Source organism: Amphibalanus amphitrite, unplaced genomic scaffold, assembly GCF_019059575.1.
Source record: "Amphibalanus amphitrite isolate SeventyFive unplaced genomic scaffold, NRLGWU_Aamphi_draft 000971F_arrow, whole genome shotgun sequence".
Lineage (NCBI taxonomy): Eukaryota > Metazoa > Arthropoda > Thecostraca > Balanomorpha > Balanidae > Amphibalanus > Amphibalanus amphitrite.
The window spans coordinates 22,935-41,479 of NW_024882465.1; the positions used below are offsets into that span (position 1 = coordinate 22,935).

Here is an 18,545-nt window from a genome sequence, read left to right on the forward strand (position 1 = left end):
CGTTAGCATTGAATAAAATAGGATTATAATCAGTGGTACAAAGTTGTAAAACCCCTCTACAACTTTGACCACTTGTTCAATAAAAAAAATAAAATAACTCAAGATGCTAGCATTCTTTGACTCTAGAGCAAACTGTTGACAAAGGTTGTAGCTTCCACCTTGCAAAAAAACTAGCCAGATTGGACAACAATTAAAAAAGATATTCAACAAAAACCTAAAAAGTGGTACAAAGTTGCTCTGGTTTACGGTACCGTATTGTGGTCGCAAGGCCGGTTAAGCTAACAGTTATGCCAGCAGTGTGTGCCAAGAGGCAAACAATGGAACGTCCGGGGGACTGAGAGCCTCCGGTACCAGCACGTTCCAGCGGAGCAGGGTGTATGTGAACCAGGGTAAGGCGGAGGTGACGGAACATTGCCGGGGTATGAAGCCGACCCGTCCCGGAGGATCGGCGCGCCGCGAAACCATCTCTGCGGGATGACGGGGCGTCTACCAACAGAGCTGACGGGTTTCAAGAAGCGGAGCCGATGGACAGTGACAAAACATCGGGCGAGGTTTCATAGAAAAAAGGTGCAATTCTGCTGCAGAGTGCAGATCATAGATTACCACTCACCAACCCTGAACGGATCGTCAGAAACTACATAAATTGACCGTTGTTGGTGCCGAAAAGGCGAGGAAAATAAAGAAGATAGCACAACTGTCTGCAGTTTATCAATAAAACAGATCTTGCTATTTCGCCTGGGTTGTGATGAATCCCCAGAATAACAAACCGGCTCTATCATCGATCAGAATGGCTAACCATGCATAATATCTCTAGCAGAATCTTAATGCTATCATCACTTGCCAGGCCAATCGTCAAAACATCGCCGTCATAGCCAAGTGATTCGTGGAAGATAAAGCTGGTCAGTTCATTGTGGCTGATATATGGCCCGGTCTCGCCATCCACCCCCTCTAGCGGAAGGAGTCCGAACTAGGTCACTGCGGCCAGAGCCGGGTAGGTAGAGCGACGCTATTGCAGCCCACACGCGATTTTTCTACTGAGGCGGCTTTGTCTCGACCTGTACTGGGGGATATCAGATCGGATCGGGCTGGCTTTTTAGAGGAAAGTGGAGCCGCGGACACGGATTGGCCTGCATGCAAGGTGAACCCAACAGAGGCGAGCCCAGCGAACTTAGCCGGGAGGTGTTGGACACACAGTCTCGGGAGGGCTGCTCTGCTCATTACGTTCAAGCCAGATGCGCATGAAGCTACCAGCATCACCCAGCAGATATGAATCGGGGCGTCCGTTCAGCACTCGACACCAACTTTGACATCTATAAATCCCAACACCAGGCGTCGACACCTGCATTTGCGCAGCAAAACAAAGTTTCCGGCATGATGCGGCCGGCCGTGGCCACTACTTTCCACACATTCCGTGTCCTATAAGAAACAGGGAAAGAGGCCAAAACCTGGCCACGTCATGATGATTCTATGGGAGGAAAACTCGTCATAAATCCACCGCCACATAACGTAACTCCTTTGTACAAGACCCAGAGACTTCACCACGACCTGCGCTAAAATGGTCGATGGGGATTCGGGAGAGTGTTTTCCAAGGGACGTGGTGTCCTCGACATATCGATGGAGCAGGCAATCGAAATATCGATACGGTCACAATCGATGGGCGTCAAAATGTATGCTGTTTTTCCTTCCCCTTGGTCGGTGTGCTTTCTCAGACCTAGGGACCATTGAAAACGAATTTTAGAGGGGGTTAGGAGAAAAGACGGTTAATTGATCAGCCACGGAAAAAACGGCAGGGAAAAGAACCAAAAGAAGAGGAATGTTAAAGGGTCGTGATAATGGATGAACAAATTCCTGTTAATGCACCTCATAAAAAGTGTTCCATAAATTGCGATCGTAATATGAGCCGAAATAATTGCGTTCATGAGACACCAGCTAAGGACTTCACTGGGTGGTACTCCATTATCAGTTTGGAACCTTCTCCGGGAGCGCCATAAATTGTGGGATAAGCGTAAATCCCGACACCCTCCGATGGTATATGGTTTCTGAGAGCGAAAAATGGCGCCGCAGTTACATTGTTCTATCGAGTGTCTCTGACCTATCGCTGCCAGGAATTTATACCTCAAGTTCGAGGCCAGGCCCGAGCCAATTTTTCGCGCACCGAATCTGAAAATCAGTGGGACCGTGTTTCTTCGTCGACATGGCTGGCCTGTCCCGATGGCGGGCTGGGTGGCTATTTTTACACCGATATCGGAGTCTGTGACCCACCAACTGACCACAGGAGACACAGAAACCATATGGTAGGTGGGCGAACCGAGACACACCATTTACCAGCCGGGGAGAGACGGGACATCTCTCCCGTCCAGACACGGGCCTGTTCACATCGCTGGTCCTTCAGGCCAGGAAGCAACGCTCCACAAACGCAATGGGTGGCTGGACGAGCCTGACGTAGGATAATAAATTTACGTAAGGGTGGGGCGGAGGAGATCCGGAACTGATCGATCAACTTTAGACTGCAGTCGCACTGCAGTCCTGAATTCCAGTATCAGTCGGAGAGTAGGGAATGGTGGGGAGGCTCGAGAACTCGGTCTATCTTGCTATCCCATGCGTCTCCCGCCCTCCCATGAACCGTTCCTCTGATTGGTGCAGCTCTGACTGTAGAAATGATTGGCGACAAGCGGCATCCGGCACCCAGCGCCGATCGGGGTCGCCTGTTATATGAAATGATATCGCAACCATCTCATGAATCTTGATATCCGTCACAAATATATATCGCAAGTCGACCGACGTATTCCTCTGAGGAAATCTGTCAGCCAGTATCAAAGTTAGCGCGAACGTGGGCGTTCACTTATGAATAGTAAAAATGAAACGAAACGGAAGGTGAAATAAATTACTAACTTGTACGCATATCGCTGATTCACATAAGCACGCTTCATTGCTACAAGAAGTTTCGCGAAACTGACGAAAGTGATTTAGACCCTAAACATTGGACGCCCATGCCCACTTTACCATCGCCGCACGCATTTTAGGCACTGCACCTATCTCACAGATCACACAGCTGCAGTCCATAGCGAGCGGGTGCGTGGCCCGCAAACTCACGCAGGTTTGCGTGAGCCGCCCAGCACCTGCGCCGCTCCCCAGCCTGCGCTCGGTAAGGTGAGCTCCCGGGCGGGCGGAGAGGTGGAGCCCCGTACTCTTATCAGCCCCACCCACCTCCGCCCACTGCTGCTCGTGCCGACAAGGGCGTCTTGTCCGTATTAACCCCGCTGGACAAAGATCCAGCTCCACGAATCAGAGGGATATGGACACGCGGCTCACTGTATTAGCCTCACGCACGGCGCACCACCAGGCGCGGGACTGTAACAAATCCTCCCCTGAGTGCATAATCCTAGTGCTCACACAGGGGCACCTGAACAGGGGATCAGTGATTATACTTGAGAGTCGGGTGTTCAGAGTAGAGTGCTCCGAGTCCCTGGCAGAGACTTGTGTACGAGAACGAGACGTTTCAAGGCCAGCTGCGAACTCTGCCGCCGTTATTGCATGGATGAAGGTAGGATATCACAACAGCTGAGCCGTTTAGTGTGCAGCAACCACAAAGCCATGAAGAAAATAAGATTTCACCGCTAATCCGTTAGCTGCATCCGAGATACGAAATCCATGAACACTGCACAAAGCAACATTTATTTCAGCTTGATGACATCTTTGTGAACGTCTGCATAGAAAAATCCGTGACAGGGAAACACATGTTAACATTTTTTGTTTGGCACATCCACATGTTTTGCCATGATATCGAAACCTGTAATCTTTCGGGGTCTGTGAAGCGTGTGTTTTTTTCTTGCTAAGGGGTATCTGACCTTTCATCGCGGGTCCACTTGCTCTCTGGAGGTGGAAAGTCCACCTGTTTCCACTGGTACACATTTTTTTTATCGGACACCTGCCTTGTCCCAGCACACGAATGAAAGACGGTTGCTCCATTCCATAATAACTCCTTAATTAACTAATTCCGCTACGTTAGCAGACCGAGATGAAAAAAACAAATAGATCAGCCACTGTACCTATCAGTCACCATCAGTTACGCAGATGTGAGATGATCTAAAAGTGACCATAAGCGCACCTCCCAATTTTAGGAACAAAATAGTCCAGATCATAGTAACAAAGAAGTGACTTGAAAACGACACACAGTCTGTGACGCCACGGCGGTATGGATGCCCTCAAACCTGACGGTGACTGACTTGACGTGACCTCACAGCACCTGACTCCGTGATCTTATAGCGACTGACCTGGCGTGACATATTCTCCAGCAGCACTGTGACCCCGCTGGTCACACTGAGGGCGTCGTTGATGCCCCGAGCGATGTGGGCGACGCTCTCGTCTCGGCTGATTTTTCCGCACGTTGAGCCTGCCAACAAAAGACCATCCGACCAATGACGTCAGAAACCACACACTAGTGACGTCATTAATTCAGCCCCGTGACATTTGTGGGCGGCGCCCGAAGTTCGCACTCGCTTCCCCGGTCGGAACCGCAGATAGACCTGGGACAATTACTTCGACACAATTCATCATTGCGAGATGAGTTTCGTAACCTGACAGGCTCATCTCCGGGGGCTGGTTTAACGAGAGCACGACCAACTTTGCGAACTACCGAACAGTAAAAATTCACCAGAGTTGAGCCAACTACGATAAGCGATTATGATGTAGCAGTCAAAAGGCAGGAACTAGTGAATGAGGCTCATTATCCCCATAGTCATATTCAGGTGCGTTCGACGATTTAGAATAGGATTATAAAAGTCATCAACTTAAATAATAAAATAGCATTTTACTACTTCCATATAAAATAACACCGAGTATCAGCGCGTCCAAGTTTTCCGCCGGCATATATTTCAGACTTACACACCATTTTTCGCATAATCCATCTCATCATTGGAGACCCATCAGCTCGCCAGACCGTCACATTACAGCCCACTATCTTGTCCGAACCCCGGTGGGTGCCGGCCGGCTGCGACAGCCAGAAAATAGCTGCCCCGGCCGCGTCTCCGTGGCCGTGTATACCCGTCTGTCCGCCGCCGATCGGCGCGATACCACAGACCGTGGGACACCTCTGCAGGTCGCCGACACAGCCACCTTTGCCGGTCGCCGACACGCCTGACGCTGCTGTTCCGGGGAAACCAGTCGCGCTGACACAGACCCGGAAAACCGGCCAGCCTACACCGCTGTACGGGACTGAACGGCGCACAGTGGGAACGGGAGGGACGGGGCGAGGGGCACTGTCCTGCTGCAGAAGGAAAGGCTGTGGAGGGGACCCAGGGGGCATTGTCCTATTGCAGTAGGAGCAAGGCAACAGAGCTGAGCAGCGGACGACAAAGGTGAAAAATGTGCGAGCTACTCGATGGCACTTACACTCTTGCACGATGCACACTTGTAAGATAAAACTCAATTCACCTATTTCGAAATACTTGTTTTCAAAGCTTTGCCCTCAGTTTTTCAATCGCACAATATGCGAGCCTAAGACAAGCACTGCTGTATTTTCACCTATACATGAAAATGAGCGCCAGCGTGAATTCATTTTGAGAGCACGTTTCTGCGGTATCTAACTGGCTGATTGATTTCATTTATTTACTGTTCAGCAGTGGCCTCGTTTGAATAGTTTCCTTCATCTCTAAGTATATGTTCAAGGGAGTTTGGAGGCCCTCTCGGCTTACGGATACATACTTGCTGATGTTCGGAGATCGCCCGCTTACTCTCATCTCAAACCAATGCTGTAGTGGGATGCACTTTGCACACTTTATCTCAATACGGTCTCGACATTAACTTTAGGCTTTGACCTATCAGAATAATATGTCTGTAGAAGAGACCCAGGCCGCGTGCTCTTGACAGCCCTCGCCGATGGGCAATGAACCGCGATCAATACTCGAAGAATTTATTCTCAGGGAAAATGGCAAAACGGAGAAATCAAAGTTGGCAACCACACAAGAATAATGACAAAGATCAAACGCTCAACGGTTTTACAGCAGCAAACACGAGCAGACAATCGGCCGACCTTTGTCAGAAGTGGCGGTAAAATGCAGCCGCTGGAAACTAGACAGCAACTGGGCGGCGTGTGAGCTTTACAGACTGGGCTGCAGAAATCGTGAGACTTCAAAATAGCCTGCTGTCGAGCAGAGTTGGCATTTTTGCCGGCAAAAACTAGTTTATGCCATTTGCCGGTTTAAACCGGTTTTAACCGGCAAAAAGTGGCAAAAACTGGCAAAAACTAAAAACCAGCACAATGATATGCCTAGACATGGATTTAAAGATGAAACATTTTTAGGAGAATTCGGTGAAAGCTTTATGCTTTCAACCAGAAGTGACATTGACCGTTGAAGTGTTCTATAACTCAAAAACATTTTCATGGGCTTTCCATAAGGCGCCTTTTGGGGGTGACAAATGAGCCAGTGCAAGAGTGAGTCCTGCACAATCAGAAGTGCGAAGGGGTATCTGCCATGCGCACTGCACCCTACCGTGGCAGCCTTGCCCCACTCCCCTACATGGAAATACATTCTGTGGTGGATGCCTACTGACATGCATAGACATTTTAAGCAGGGATAAGTAATGAGGCAAACTTCAGAATGTTTGGTGCATCTCTATAACATCAAGAAATGCATTTGTACATTTCAGATCCATTCCTAACTAGAAAAGTTGTGGTTTGGCCCACCTGAGTTTTATCCAGTTTTTGCCAGTTTTTGCCACCGGGGTTTCTGCCAGCCGGTTTAAACCGGTTAAAACCACTGGCAAAAACCAGTTTTTGCCACCCCCTGCCAACGCTGCTGTCGAGCCTACAGATAGTTAGCAAACGAACATGCGCGTCACGCCCCAGCCAGCAATTCGTCCGGGATGCGGTTGGGGACGGTCGGGATAGGCTCCGGATGTCCCGACTTGTCCCTACCGGGTTGGGTAGGCTTGGGTTGTCCCAATCGATACCGGACCTCAGAGGCCGGCGGTAGGGGTGACTCGGGATTTCCGGACCGCATGCTTAATCGGTTGGGACGCGATACGGATAGCCCAATCGAATCCCATCCCATGTTTCGAATCCCATGTTTAGACAGGCTTGTGATTTACGTTGTTATCCCAACCGATCTGAGAAGGCCCTTCGGGCACCATATCCGGTGGCCCAGAAAGCCTGGAAAAGCAATCAGATGGGCCGCGTGCAGGCAGACGCGTCCTCTGAGCGCAGCGGCCAGTCTCGTTGCCGCGTTGGTCAAGTGTCTATCCCTCCTGTAGCAAGAACGGTCGCGTTACTTTACATTGAATCGTATTTCGACGTAATTCGCGGAGTAAATCAACTTAAAGTTCATTTAGCCATTTATGTAGTGAATCACCGTATTATCATCACAGCAATCTCACCCCATCCCCCACTTCCACCCTCATTCACAGCCATCCATTGACCTAAATACATTTCCCATACAAATCCCGCGCAGTATCCCAGCGGGCTCCTTCACCGGACAGTAACAGACGTAAACTGTAACATTCTCCCCCCGGTGAAATGACAATTTCACTCAATCCGTTCCGATAGAACACAGTGGCATGTGCTGACCGGCATCCTTGTAGGAGTCTCCTCAATCCTGAGGCCTAGCCGCACTCCAAACGATGCAGCCTCTGTACAGGCCGCGTTGATGTAGTGCCGTCTGCCCTTCGCAGGGTCGCGACTCGTGTCAGTCCATCTCTGCCTGGATGAAGCTCAACTATCCTTCCCATTGGCCAGAGTGATCGGGACTGATACGGATTTTCTCTGATGATTACCAGATCTCCGATAGCTGGATTGCTTCTTTCTTCTCGGGGAGGAATCCGCAGCTCTCGCAAATATTCTGTGTGCCACCTTTTCCATAAATGAGCGAGAACCTCACGACAATGTATCCAGCGCTTCCTGAGCACTCGGCTCTGGCTCTCAGGCTCAATCAAACCCGGGACATCGGGCTCGTCCAGTGCAGGGACTTGTAGAAAGTCCCTTGGAGACAGTGACCGAAGGTCATCAATGTCCTCACTCAACGCCGATAGCGGTCTTGCATTTATTGCACCTTCTATGCGGCACAGCAGAGTTTGCAGATCTTCAAATGAGAGCATACTCTTATGAAGCGTTCTGCGCAGAGCCTCTTTCGTTGTGCGCACGAGTCGCTCATAAAAACCTCCCCACCATGGAGCTCGGGGTGCGTTGAATTTCCAGGTTACTCCGGAATGAGCGAGGTGTGCTGCTGCGCCCTTGAAGTTTGTTGCGTTGTCACTTGTCACCGTTTTCGGCATTCCTCTTCGTGCGGCGAATCGATCGAAAGCTTGTAAGAAGTCCCTTGTAGAGAGGCCTTTAACCAGCTCTATGTGAACGGCTCTCACTACCGCACACGTAAAAATGACAAAGTATGTCTTGACGATGTTGCCGCCGTCTTTGGCGAAGATAGGTCCTCCGAGGTCCACTCCGAGCTGTGAGAAGGGGGTTCCGCTAGACGCTCTCTCTCTTGGAAGGGGAGCTGTTTCTTGCGTGAACGGCTCTGCATGGAAAATACGGCACCTTGGGCATGCTCGTATAACCTTGCGAATCGTTTGTCGGCCTTTTGGTATCCAAAACCTGTCACGGATGGAGTACATCGTTTGCTGCACTCCCGCATGACATAGTTCCACGTGTCGCTCTTGGATCAGCAGCCGAACGTAGTGATCATCATTCGGCAGCAGGATCGGATGTTTTTCGTCTTCGTTCAACTTCGATTCTTGTAGTCGTCCCCTCGCCCGGAGGATTCCGTTCTCCAGATATGGGTTTAGCTCGTAGATGTGTGATGTCCGAGGTACGGCCTGATCTGCTATCAATACTTCCCGTTCTGGTCCGTATGCTGTTTTCTGTGTTTCCAGTATCCACAGTTCTTCTGCTCGGTTGAGCTCTTCTGCAGTCAGATCGCCCGTTGTCGACGGCTCCGTCTTCCGGGTATTGGCCAGGAATCGCAGCATCCAAGCTGTCACCCGGTGCAGCCGTTTACGCGAACTGTAGTTCTCTGCAGACATAAGTGATCCGACACCTGGTTCCTGGCTCGCGGAGGAACACATGGTGATCACGGGCCCACTTTTCCGCTCCTCCGCTCTGCACTCGCTGGGTTCGTAGGCACGCTGAGGAGGCCATTCTTCCCTTTCTTCTCGGAGCCAGCTGGGTCCCTCTTGCCAGAAAGGCTCGCCAAGCTTGTCTGCGGATGCTCCTCTGGACGGCAGATCGGCTGGGTTACACTCGCCTGGGCAATGCCTCCACTTTGCTGGTGGAAACATTTGCTGGACCTCAGTTACCCGGTTGCTGACAAACGCCCCCCAGCGGCCAGGATCACTTCGGATCCAGGCCAGCGCCACAGCAGAATCAGTCCATAGAAGGACGTCCTGAGGTTTGGAGGGCAGTGATTCAATCACGTAAGCCGTTAGTCTCGATCCAAGAACGGCGGCCATGAGCTCCAGGCGTGGGATAGCCATGGGCTTACTTGGCGAAAGCCGACTTTTGCTCATGATCAAGCGCGTTTCAGGGCTGGTCTTACCGCATGTCCGGAGATATACTGCTGCAGCATAAGCAGTCTTGCTAGCGTCGCAGAACGTGTGGATGGTGAACTTTTCCACGTTGTTCGAAACGTACGGTCTGGGAATGCGAAGTGCCTCGAGAGACCGAAGACCATTCAGCCACTCGAGCCAACTCCGCCTTGACGAGAGCGGCAGATCTTCATCCCAGGCTGTACCGAGGGTCCACAGCTCCTTCAGCAGCATCTTGCAACGCATGGTGAACGCTAAAATAAGACCCAGAGGGTCGTAGACACGAGCTGATAATCTCAACACGTTCCGTTTTGTAGGCCGTAGCTGCATCCCCAAATCATATAGATCTTTGCTCTGAAAGATGAGCTGATCCTCGTGCGGTACCCATCTCACTCCCAACACTTTTGTCGGCTCTCCGTCACTGGTCGTTAGAAGGATACCTGGCTCACTTGCTCGTTTTGCCGTGTCCGAGCTTCCTGCCACATCGATGCTTCGGTTTGACCTCCATTTTGTTAGGTTCATCTTTGCCGTCGAAAATACTTCCTTTGCTTCTTGGGCGAAGACCTTTGCTTCTGATTCGGTTGCCATGCTGGTCAGCAGGTCATCGCAGTAGACGTCACGTTTTAGTCGATCAGCCGTGTCCCTCAGTTCATCGGGCTGTCCTTCAAGATGTCGTCTTATGACAGCCTGTAGGAGGAATGGAGATGATGCTACACCGAACACCACCCGCGTCATCCTATAGGTGGTCACTTCCCCGTCCGGCGTTCGCCAGAGAAATCTGGTGAGATCACGATCTTGATGATGGAGTGCCAGCTGAAGGAACGCCTTCTCAATATCTGCTGACACCGCCACCATGTTCAGTCTGAAGCGAATGAGGATGCCGGTGAGGTCTGCTATCATGTTGGGTCCCGGCAAAAGCATGTCGTTTAAAGACCTAGGACTTCCTGCTGATGCATCGAAAACGATGCGGATCTTGTCACCTTTGTATACAGCATGGTGCGAGAGATAGTGCACCGGTCCGTCGGGAACCACCGGGGCGGGTTCAGCAAAACCCATCTCTATGTACTGTCGAATGGCTTGATCATACTCCTGCCGCCTGCCAGAGCGGTCGAGAGATGTCTCACATCGTTCCAGTCGTCGGTGTGCGACGTCTTTGTTTGTAGGGAGCTCATCGAAATCCGTTTTAGCGGGCCAGCGAACTTGGTATCGTCCATCTGCGTCCCGTGTGCATGTTCGTTCGAAATGTTCGACGGCCTTGTTTTTGTCGGCTTGCGTCTCACTCACTTTCGATGGGAATGTCGGTGGTTCTATGCCGATGGTTTCCAGCGCCCACAACTGCTCGATGTCCTCTCGGAGAGTTCCAGTGTGAAGAAACAAGACCTGCCCATTCGCAGCTGTTCCATCGGCAGCAGCACGTCCTCCTAGAACCCATCCAAATATGGTTTCCCACGCCATCGGGCCACGCTCTCCGGTCTTCACCTGCCCATTCACGACATCTTGATAGTGATCCATACCGATCAGTATGTCGATATCTCCTGATTGCCACCTAGACGGACAGTCAGCTAGGGTCAGGTGCTTCAGATGTGGATAGTCGTTCAAGTCCACTGACTTGACGTTGACGGGGCCACATATTTGCTCAGTTTCCGCCGCTGTCAGAGTCACAGACTTGGTCGGGTCACTGCAGTTCATCAGTTTGATGGAAACAGAGTTCATCGTTTTGTGGGTTATGCGATCACCACCGAATGTTGAGATCGTTCTGCGCTGGGTTCCAAGCCGCTGACATTTCAAATCCCGAGAGAGAGATGTTGATATAAATGACTGGTTTGAACCAGTATCAAGGATAATTCTTACGTTCCTTTTGCCAGCGGGTCCGACTGCCACCGCTCTAGCTGTTTGGAAAAGAACTTGTTCCTTCTCTTCAACCTGGGACTGAGCAGTCACGATGGGTGCAGCTTCCTCTTCGGTGCACAGCAGGCGGTGATGTCGCTTTCCGCACCTTTCGCAGCATTTCACGTTGTTACATGTTCGTGCAATGTGATGAGGACCTAAGCAGATGAAGCAAGCTCCGACAGCGAGAAGCCGACGGCGCCGCTCGTCCACCGAGAGTGCTTCTGCCTTTCTGCATTGTGCCGTCTCATGCCCGAGCGTGCAGAACGCGCATTTTTGCGCTCTTGCCGATACCTGAAGGGCCGCTGCAGAAGGCAGCATGGTCGTCGTTGGCTGTGTCGAAGTTTTCCAGCTGCGCTTCTGGATAGCCTCCTTTTCCGTTGCGCGCAGTCCGTGCAGGGTTTGTCCACTGGCCGTTAGATATTGTTCGGCAGCGCTGGATATTTCTTCTAGTGTTTTATGGCCGTTTCGTTTCAAGAACAGCTCGAGTTCCTTTGGGCAGCTCGATAGAAACTGTTCAATTAGGGTCAACTGTTTGAGACCATCGAAAGATGTCGGAAACTCACTCAGGGACATCCATTTATCCAAGTATGTCGACAAACGTGTTATGTACTGCTCCGGTGTCTCGTCTTCTTCCGGAGGCGATTCCCGCAGACGTCTGCGAAAACCGTCAGCAGTAAGACCATACCGCTTTAGCAGTGCTTCCTTGAGGACCTCATAGTCATCAGCCTCGTCTGCACTCAAACGATGATAGACTTCCAGAGCCTTTCCAGTGAGCAGAGCGCTCAATGATACCGCCCAATCCTCTCTGTTCCAGTTGTTAGACTGGGCGATTCTTTCAAATCTTGTCAGGTATATGTCCATGTCACCATTTTCTTCAAATGGAGGGAGCTTTGGAAGCTTCTTACTCGTTCTTGTACCATTGCTGGCCATCGAACCATCCAAAAGTCGCAGCTTTTCTATTTCAAACTGTCTTTCCTTCTCTCTTTCCTCACGCTCTAGTTCCTTTTCTTCACGCTCCCTTTCCCTTGTTAGCTTTCTTTCTTCCCGCTCCTGATCCTTCTCATATTGCTTCGATGCGAATTCTAGAGCTTCCAGTCCGGATAAGCCTTGTCTTGTCGCTAATTCTACGTATTTATCCATTTCGGTTTGCCCAGTGTCCTGTCACGGTCACCAAATATGTAGCAAGAACGGTCGCGTTACTTTACATTGAATCGTATTTCGACGTAATTCGCGGAGTAAATCAACTTAAAGTTCATTTAGCCATTTATGTAGTGAATCACCGTATTATCATCACAGCAATCTCACCCCCATCCCCCACTTCCACCCTCATTCACAGCCATCCATTGACCTAAATACATTTCCCATACAAATCCCGCGCAGTATCCCAGCGGGCTCCTTCACCGGACAGTAACAGACGTAAACTGTAACTTTGAGCTGCTGCCTCAGGATATTGCTTTTGAACTGGCTCTAGCAAGCGGTCGGTTCAACTGTTGTCGTTGCAGGGAAATCAGTCCGTCTTTAAGAACAGGGTGAGTATATGTAGTGCACACTTCATCCGTGATGTAGGGAGCGGGAAAGCTATAGGTAATAAAAATTGTTATGTTCGTTGTGGTTGTACGACATGTGAATTACGATCGTGCTGTCGCGTGCTTGATCAGTTATCATGGACAGAAGATGTTTGGTCTCATTGTCAAGTGTCGTTAATGGTTGCATTGTAGGTTTGAAAACCTGAATTACCAGGCATACCATGTAAAATGTCAGATGTGGGTTATTTCTTAGTGATTTTTAGTGTGTCCCAGACTTTGATTAATTACCTCTTGGTCATTTTCAGATGCTCTCTTCGCACAGTGGTGAACCGCCCGACCAGATGCCAGCCGTCTACATAGTTTCGCGGTGGCTCTCTGAAGCCCGTGACGGCACACGGACACACACACTGTCCGCAGAGGAGCCGACACGAACAAGGCGCAGGCCTGCTATAATGACTGTGAACACCGGAAGTGAGTCCGCTGTGCCAGCGCCTTGCAAGTTGCAGCGGCGCTAAGATGATGGCCGACGCCACGAATGTGCTGGCCAGGCTGTGAATTTGTAAAAAATTGACCTGTGTGCAACCAGTAAATTTGTGAATTTATTTCAGTGTCCAATGTAATTCATTTTGTCGTGCAGGCATTAGGTATAAAGGTTGAATTGGAGAATAATGAAGAGGCGAGGGGGTTGCGGTGGCGCAAGCAAAGTGGTCGCATCTGCATAACAGCAATCTGCGGTTGTGAGACTGCGGTTAATATGTCAGATGCCTGCGGTATTCCCGAACCGGCCGTGCGGGCCGAGTTGGGACATCCCGATCGGGATCGGAGTTCATCGCTTGTTAAAATGCCATAAGGCGGTCCGGGTGCGTGCGGGATTTCCGAACCGGTTGTGCGGGGAGATTTGGGGAATCCCGATCGGGATCGGAGTTCAGCGCTTGTTAAAACGTGATAAGGCGGTCCGGATACGTGCGGGATCTCCCAACCGGCCGTGCGGGGTAGGTTGGGATATCCGGACCGTTCCAGCCCGTACAAAGTGTCTCATTTCCCAATCCCGTCCCACTCCGGTCCCGATCGGGGTGGTGCGGGCTGAGTCCGAAAATCCCGATCGGGAACGGAGTGGGATTGCTGGCTGGGGCTGTACTGTTTTTCGCCAGAACCAGGAAACGAGCCGTTCGTGATACATGAGCCTGTACATTAGAAGCAAAGGGGAATAAACGGATCTTCGAACACACGAATGACACCGACCGGATGGTAGATACTTGAGCTTGAGAGACCAAGGACGACCTACCGCAGCGTTTTAACTTGGGTACAACTTCAGGCAACGCAGTATGCAACGGAAAACAGTATGATCACGAATGCACTGAGACCGTTTGCAGGAGACGGAAGTATGTATGTTCATCAAAATGGAACAAGCATGCCCGGAAGTCTCCAGGTTCACGACCAGACACTCTGTCGTGTCCAATTCTCATTGTATGTGATCAAAAGTAATTTCTGCATACGACTCTTGACAGCGCAGCACAGATCAATTATAGAGCCATTGATCCTGAAATTGCCGGATGCACACTGAGAACGTGATTAGAAAACAAATACGAGAAAAGTAAACGACAAATTCGAAGATGATACAGGCATCTGTGTATTCAAATTTCAAACTGAAACGAAGTCATTAGTAATACAGAAGGGACGATATAACTGCCTAGCGAACAGCAGATAAATGCCACTCGATATCGCATATGGCTCTCAATTGCCCAATCACATCTCATCACAACCTGATACTAAAAACGTGGCACGTTCGATTCACGAGACCTACACCCACGTGCTGAACTGTCCGCGCTATCCTCACCTGGGTGGAAGTTGAAGAGTGGCAGGCCCAGCTTCTGACAGCGCTGCAGCTCGTCCAGCAGCAGGGCGCAGCTCTTGGAGCGGGTCTCCGGCTCCGGAGAGCCGAGGTTCATCAGGTAGGAGCCGTGGGGCACCACCAGGTCACCCGAGTAGCCGTAATTCTGGGAGAGGGAGGGGTAACACAGCATTAATTAACAGTCATGGCAATACGAAACCAATACTAAAACGCCTTATAAACACGCAAAATAAACCCTGATTAATTTCACATCCGATAATTTCAATGATTATAATTTCCAAGGTCTACCATACCATGCAGTAGATGCAAGAATGAAAGTCTTATTTTAGTTTTTGGAAGCCTTGGTTACGACATGTCACTGATAACAGCTCGGATGAATGTCCGATGTTGGACTCGTATGATAATTGTTGGCCTCATATTATATCTGCACCATGAGGAACTATGAAGGTGCAGCCTTCATCCGGTTTTCCCGAGTTACATCCAGTGCACTGAAGAGCGATGGCGAAAGTAACACGCTAACATGAATACCATTTCCTAACAAGGATTTTGCTTTCCCTTTTGTGGGGGTCGACACAAATGCTGGCACGCAAGTGCAGACCAATCCGGGAAAGGAAACAAAATGTGCCAACAATAGAACATGATGCCCTTTTAGGGTCAGACGGGCAAGTCAACTGAGATTTTTCAGGCGGCATGATACAGCTTTTGATAGCCTCACTGAGACAGTGCATTGTCCACTGCCGACTCCCCAGTGATCACGAAGTGCCGCTATCTCTCTAGACACCGACAGAGGCGATTCACGGCAGTGTGCTGTCCAGCTCGGCGGCTGGCCGCCACTGACCACACTGCGTGGAGCACCGGCCGGCGCACAGACCGAAATGAATGTCCACTCAAATGCTGCAGTAGATAAACGAAATGGAGCAAATTACACCAGACTGTGGTAAACGACAGCCTAGACTAGTATGTTAACATACTAGTCTAGGGCCCCGTGACCCTGCCAACATGTTGGCAGGGTCACGGGGCTGAGAGTCAACAGGGACGTCGACATTGTCGATTCAATGTGAAACCCCGACTAAAAAGTCACCGCCAGGGTTAGGTTGAGTGGCCACCAGTCGCATATCAACGGGAGACAAGGTCGATTCAATGCTTCCGGTAGTAGTGCCCCGGAGCACAGCTGAAAAACTAGCCTCAGTGAGCGAGCGGGCACCGAGGTGGTTCCCATCGGTCGGCTTCCCAAGGGACAGCTTTTATCCGCGCTCGATAAGACATGGGGGACCACAAGTCGAGTCAGCCTGAAAGACACGGGCAGCGCCTCCCTGCGAGCGCCCGAGTTGCGTGTTGAAAGCTGAAACTGAGCTGTTGACGGTCTTCGGCCGCGGACTTCGGGCAGCTCAGCGGTTGGGGTCCCCCCTAACTTACCTGCATGGCTTCTCTGAACCGGACGGCGTCCTCCTCCGAGAGAGGTTTCCGGTTCCAGGTGCGCTGGGAGGCCAGGAACAGCGCGAACGAGCGGGCTCCGATGTCGTGCGCCTCCCGAACCGCCTTCCACAGGCCGCCTGGGGACAGGGACGGGACGGGTCAGGTCAGCTCAGGTCACAGTAGGGTAAGGGCGGGTAAGAGTACGCGGGCGATAAGAGTACGCATCAGCTGTTTCGGTTGCTTAGCAATGCGGGTTTGTCGAGTTCATGAAGTGACATGAAGCCGCCAGTGCGTGCATGTCACCAACGGAACGTGGGCGTTGAGCGGCGACGTTGTTGAGTTTAAGGCGATGAATATTATTTTCGAGCGTTATGATATTATTATGATATGGTACAATAATTTTGATACTTGGCAGTTGAGATAAGGTACATTTCCGTGATTGTTGTGGGAAACTTGTGAGGTTATCTGGGGAAATACTGTACAGTGCAATATTCTGTTTGCGAAGTTTTGCACAACGTTTCGGGGTTGTTTTGTGCGCGAATTGCATGTACGGTAAGAGGACGCACTGTTCAGGAGGGTAAGAGTACGCAGAATTATACATTAAATCGAATATACAGAAATATAGAATTATTAATCTATCGCTCAATGACGTTTGTTTAGTAGGTATATCATCAATGGAGCACTGTGATGCAGATGCGTACCCGAAATTCTTCCAAATACGAGTTATTCTCCTTTTTGATTGTGCATTTTTTTAAGAAACACACGAGATGATTATTTCCTGATTTATAGACTTGAAAGATTTATTTTATGTTTTTCTTTTTGGATACTAGAATTAACTTAAATGCCTTCTGAGTTTGAAGTTAAGCATTTGGACAGTGCAAGCTGCATAGGTGTGTGTTCATATGCTTGCGTACTCCACCCGCCTGGCGTGCGTACTCTTACACACCCCATATGGTAAGAGTACGCAAGTGCAACGGTTCAGAAAATGTCAGTTTTAGACCACTTCCATTTACGCTGAAGGATCGTTGCCCCATGGGTTGATGGCTAATTCAATGAACTTTAATATTCCCTATTTGCGATTTCTTTCCTTCAAATATTAAACAAATGAGAGCAAAAAATCCACTAAGTGCGTACTCTTATACGACTTCACCCTATGACTATGTAAGCGGTAACGATAGGTATTACAGCACTTGGCACGGCACGGCGGGTCAAGGGGCAGCGGGGCAGACCGGCAGTATAGAGCAGCCACTGATATTTTCCGCGCCATGTCGAAGTCCGTACTACTGTAACATGTGCTCAGTTGTTGGGAAAGAGATACTACGGGAGATACGTCTGCCAGGAATATGATAATTTCCCACTGGAAGATGACGAATGCTTGTCAAATCTATTATTGTTAATGCGCTCCTCTATGCTCATGCTCATTGCGATTCGATTTTTTTTTTTTGGCCGACAGCCTATAGGAAAATCCATCACTTTCCGTCACTAGGTGAGAAAGTGGCATTAGGTTTTCCTTATTCGCAGCATTGCTAAGGCCGAGCATATCGTGATGGTTAATATTTCCTGTTGCAGGGCAGCACCAAGTACCACGGTAAAAATGCACCACTCCTTCAACATGGAAGGATTTATGCAAACGAATCACTAGCCAGAACCCGACCAAATTAGCTCACCACGAATAGGTGTGAGTGTGTGATGTGTTAAAAACAGGCAAAGGCTGCCCCATCTTCCGTCAGCAAATAACATTAGCAACTGTACATATCATATTGCGACTCATAGGGCAAAGCAATAGTGTCATAAATAAATACGCTCACAGACACAACCAGCGGGGGCCTCCGTGTAAATTCTTGGACGATGGCGGCATCGGCTGAAGTCACATCTACAATACGCAGTTGTAGCGTCATTGGGATAGCCAAAGAAAAATGACTAATGGGATGACGGTACCTACGCTAAAGCCAAAGCCAAGGCTTTGTTTGTGACTGCTAAGCGTTTTCCATTGTTCGGCAAAACACGCACGACGTGGTTGGGGCAATTCGCGATATATTGTGATAATGTTTGGTACTCATCTAATCGCTTAAAGATGCGATGCAATGTGCGCATTTTTATCAGAATGCTTAACTAGATAACAGCCAAGAAATAATTACTCAAAGTCAACCTGAAATGGTACCGAAAACGTTTAAAGCGCTCAATAATTATAAGAACAGTCACAACCAGGAACTTTTCTGGATATTCCATCAAAGTAGATTAACTGCTATGGACTTATATCCAGTTTCACTCTAGTGGTTATCGGGGTCATGTTTCATGCGCAGTCCACAAATTCCAGAGTATGGTGGGAACTGGGCCCAATTTGC

The 18,545-nt window shown here is 49.9% G+C and overlaps 1 protein-coding gene across 3 annotated transcripts in view; it reads right to left on the reverse strand.

Annotated features, from left to right (window-relative positions):
• Positions 1-18,545, reverse strand: part of LOC122368723 (probable endonuclease 4) — a 39,748-nt gene that overhangs the window by 7,172 nt on the left and 14,031 nt on the right. For all 3 annotated transcript variants that reach the window (XM_043342934.1, XM_043342935.1, XM_043342933.1), the window contains exons 3-5: positions 16,201-16,337; positions 14,770-14,929; positions 4,275-4,393 (exon numbers count right to left, since the gene is read on the reverse strand). In XM_043342934.1, coding sequence (XP_043198869.1) covers positions 4,275-4,393; positions 14,770-14,929; positions 16,201-16,337 — 416 coding nt within the window. The remainder of the gene's footprint in view (positions 1-4,274; positions 4,394-14,769; positions 14,930-16,200; positions 16,338-18,545) is intronic.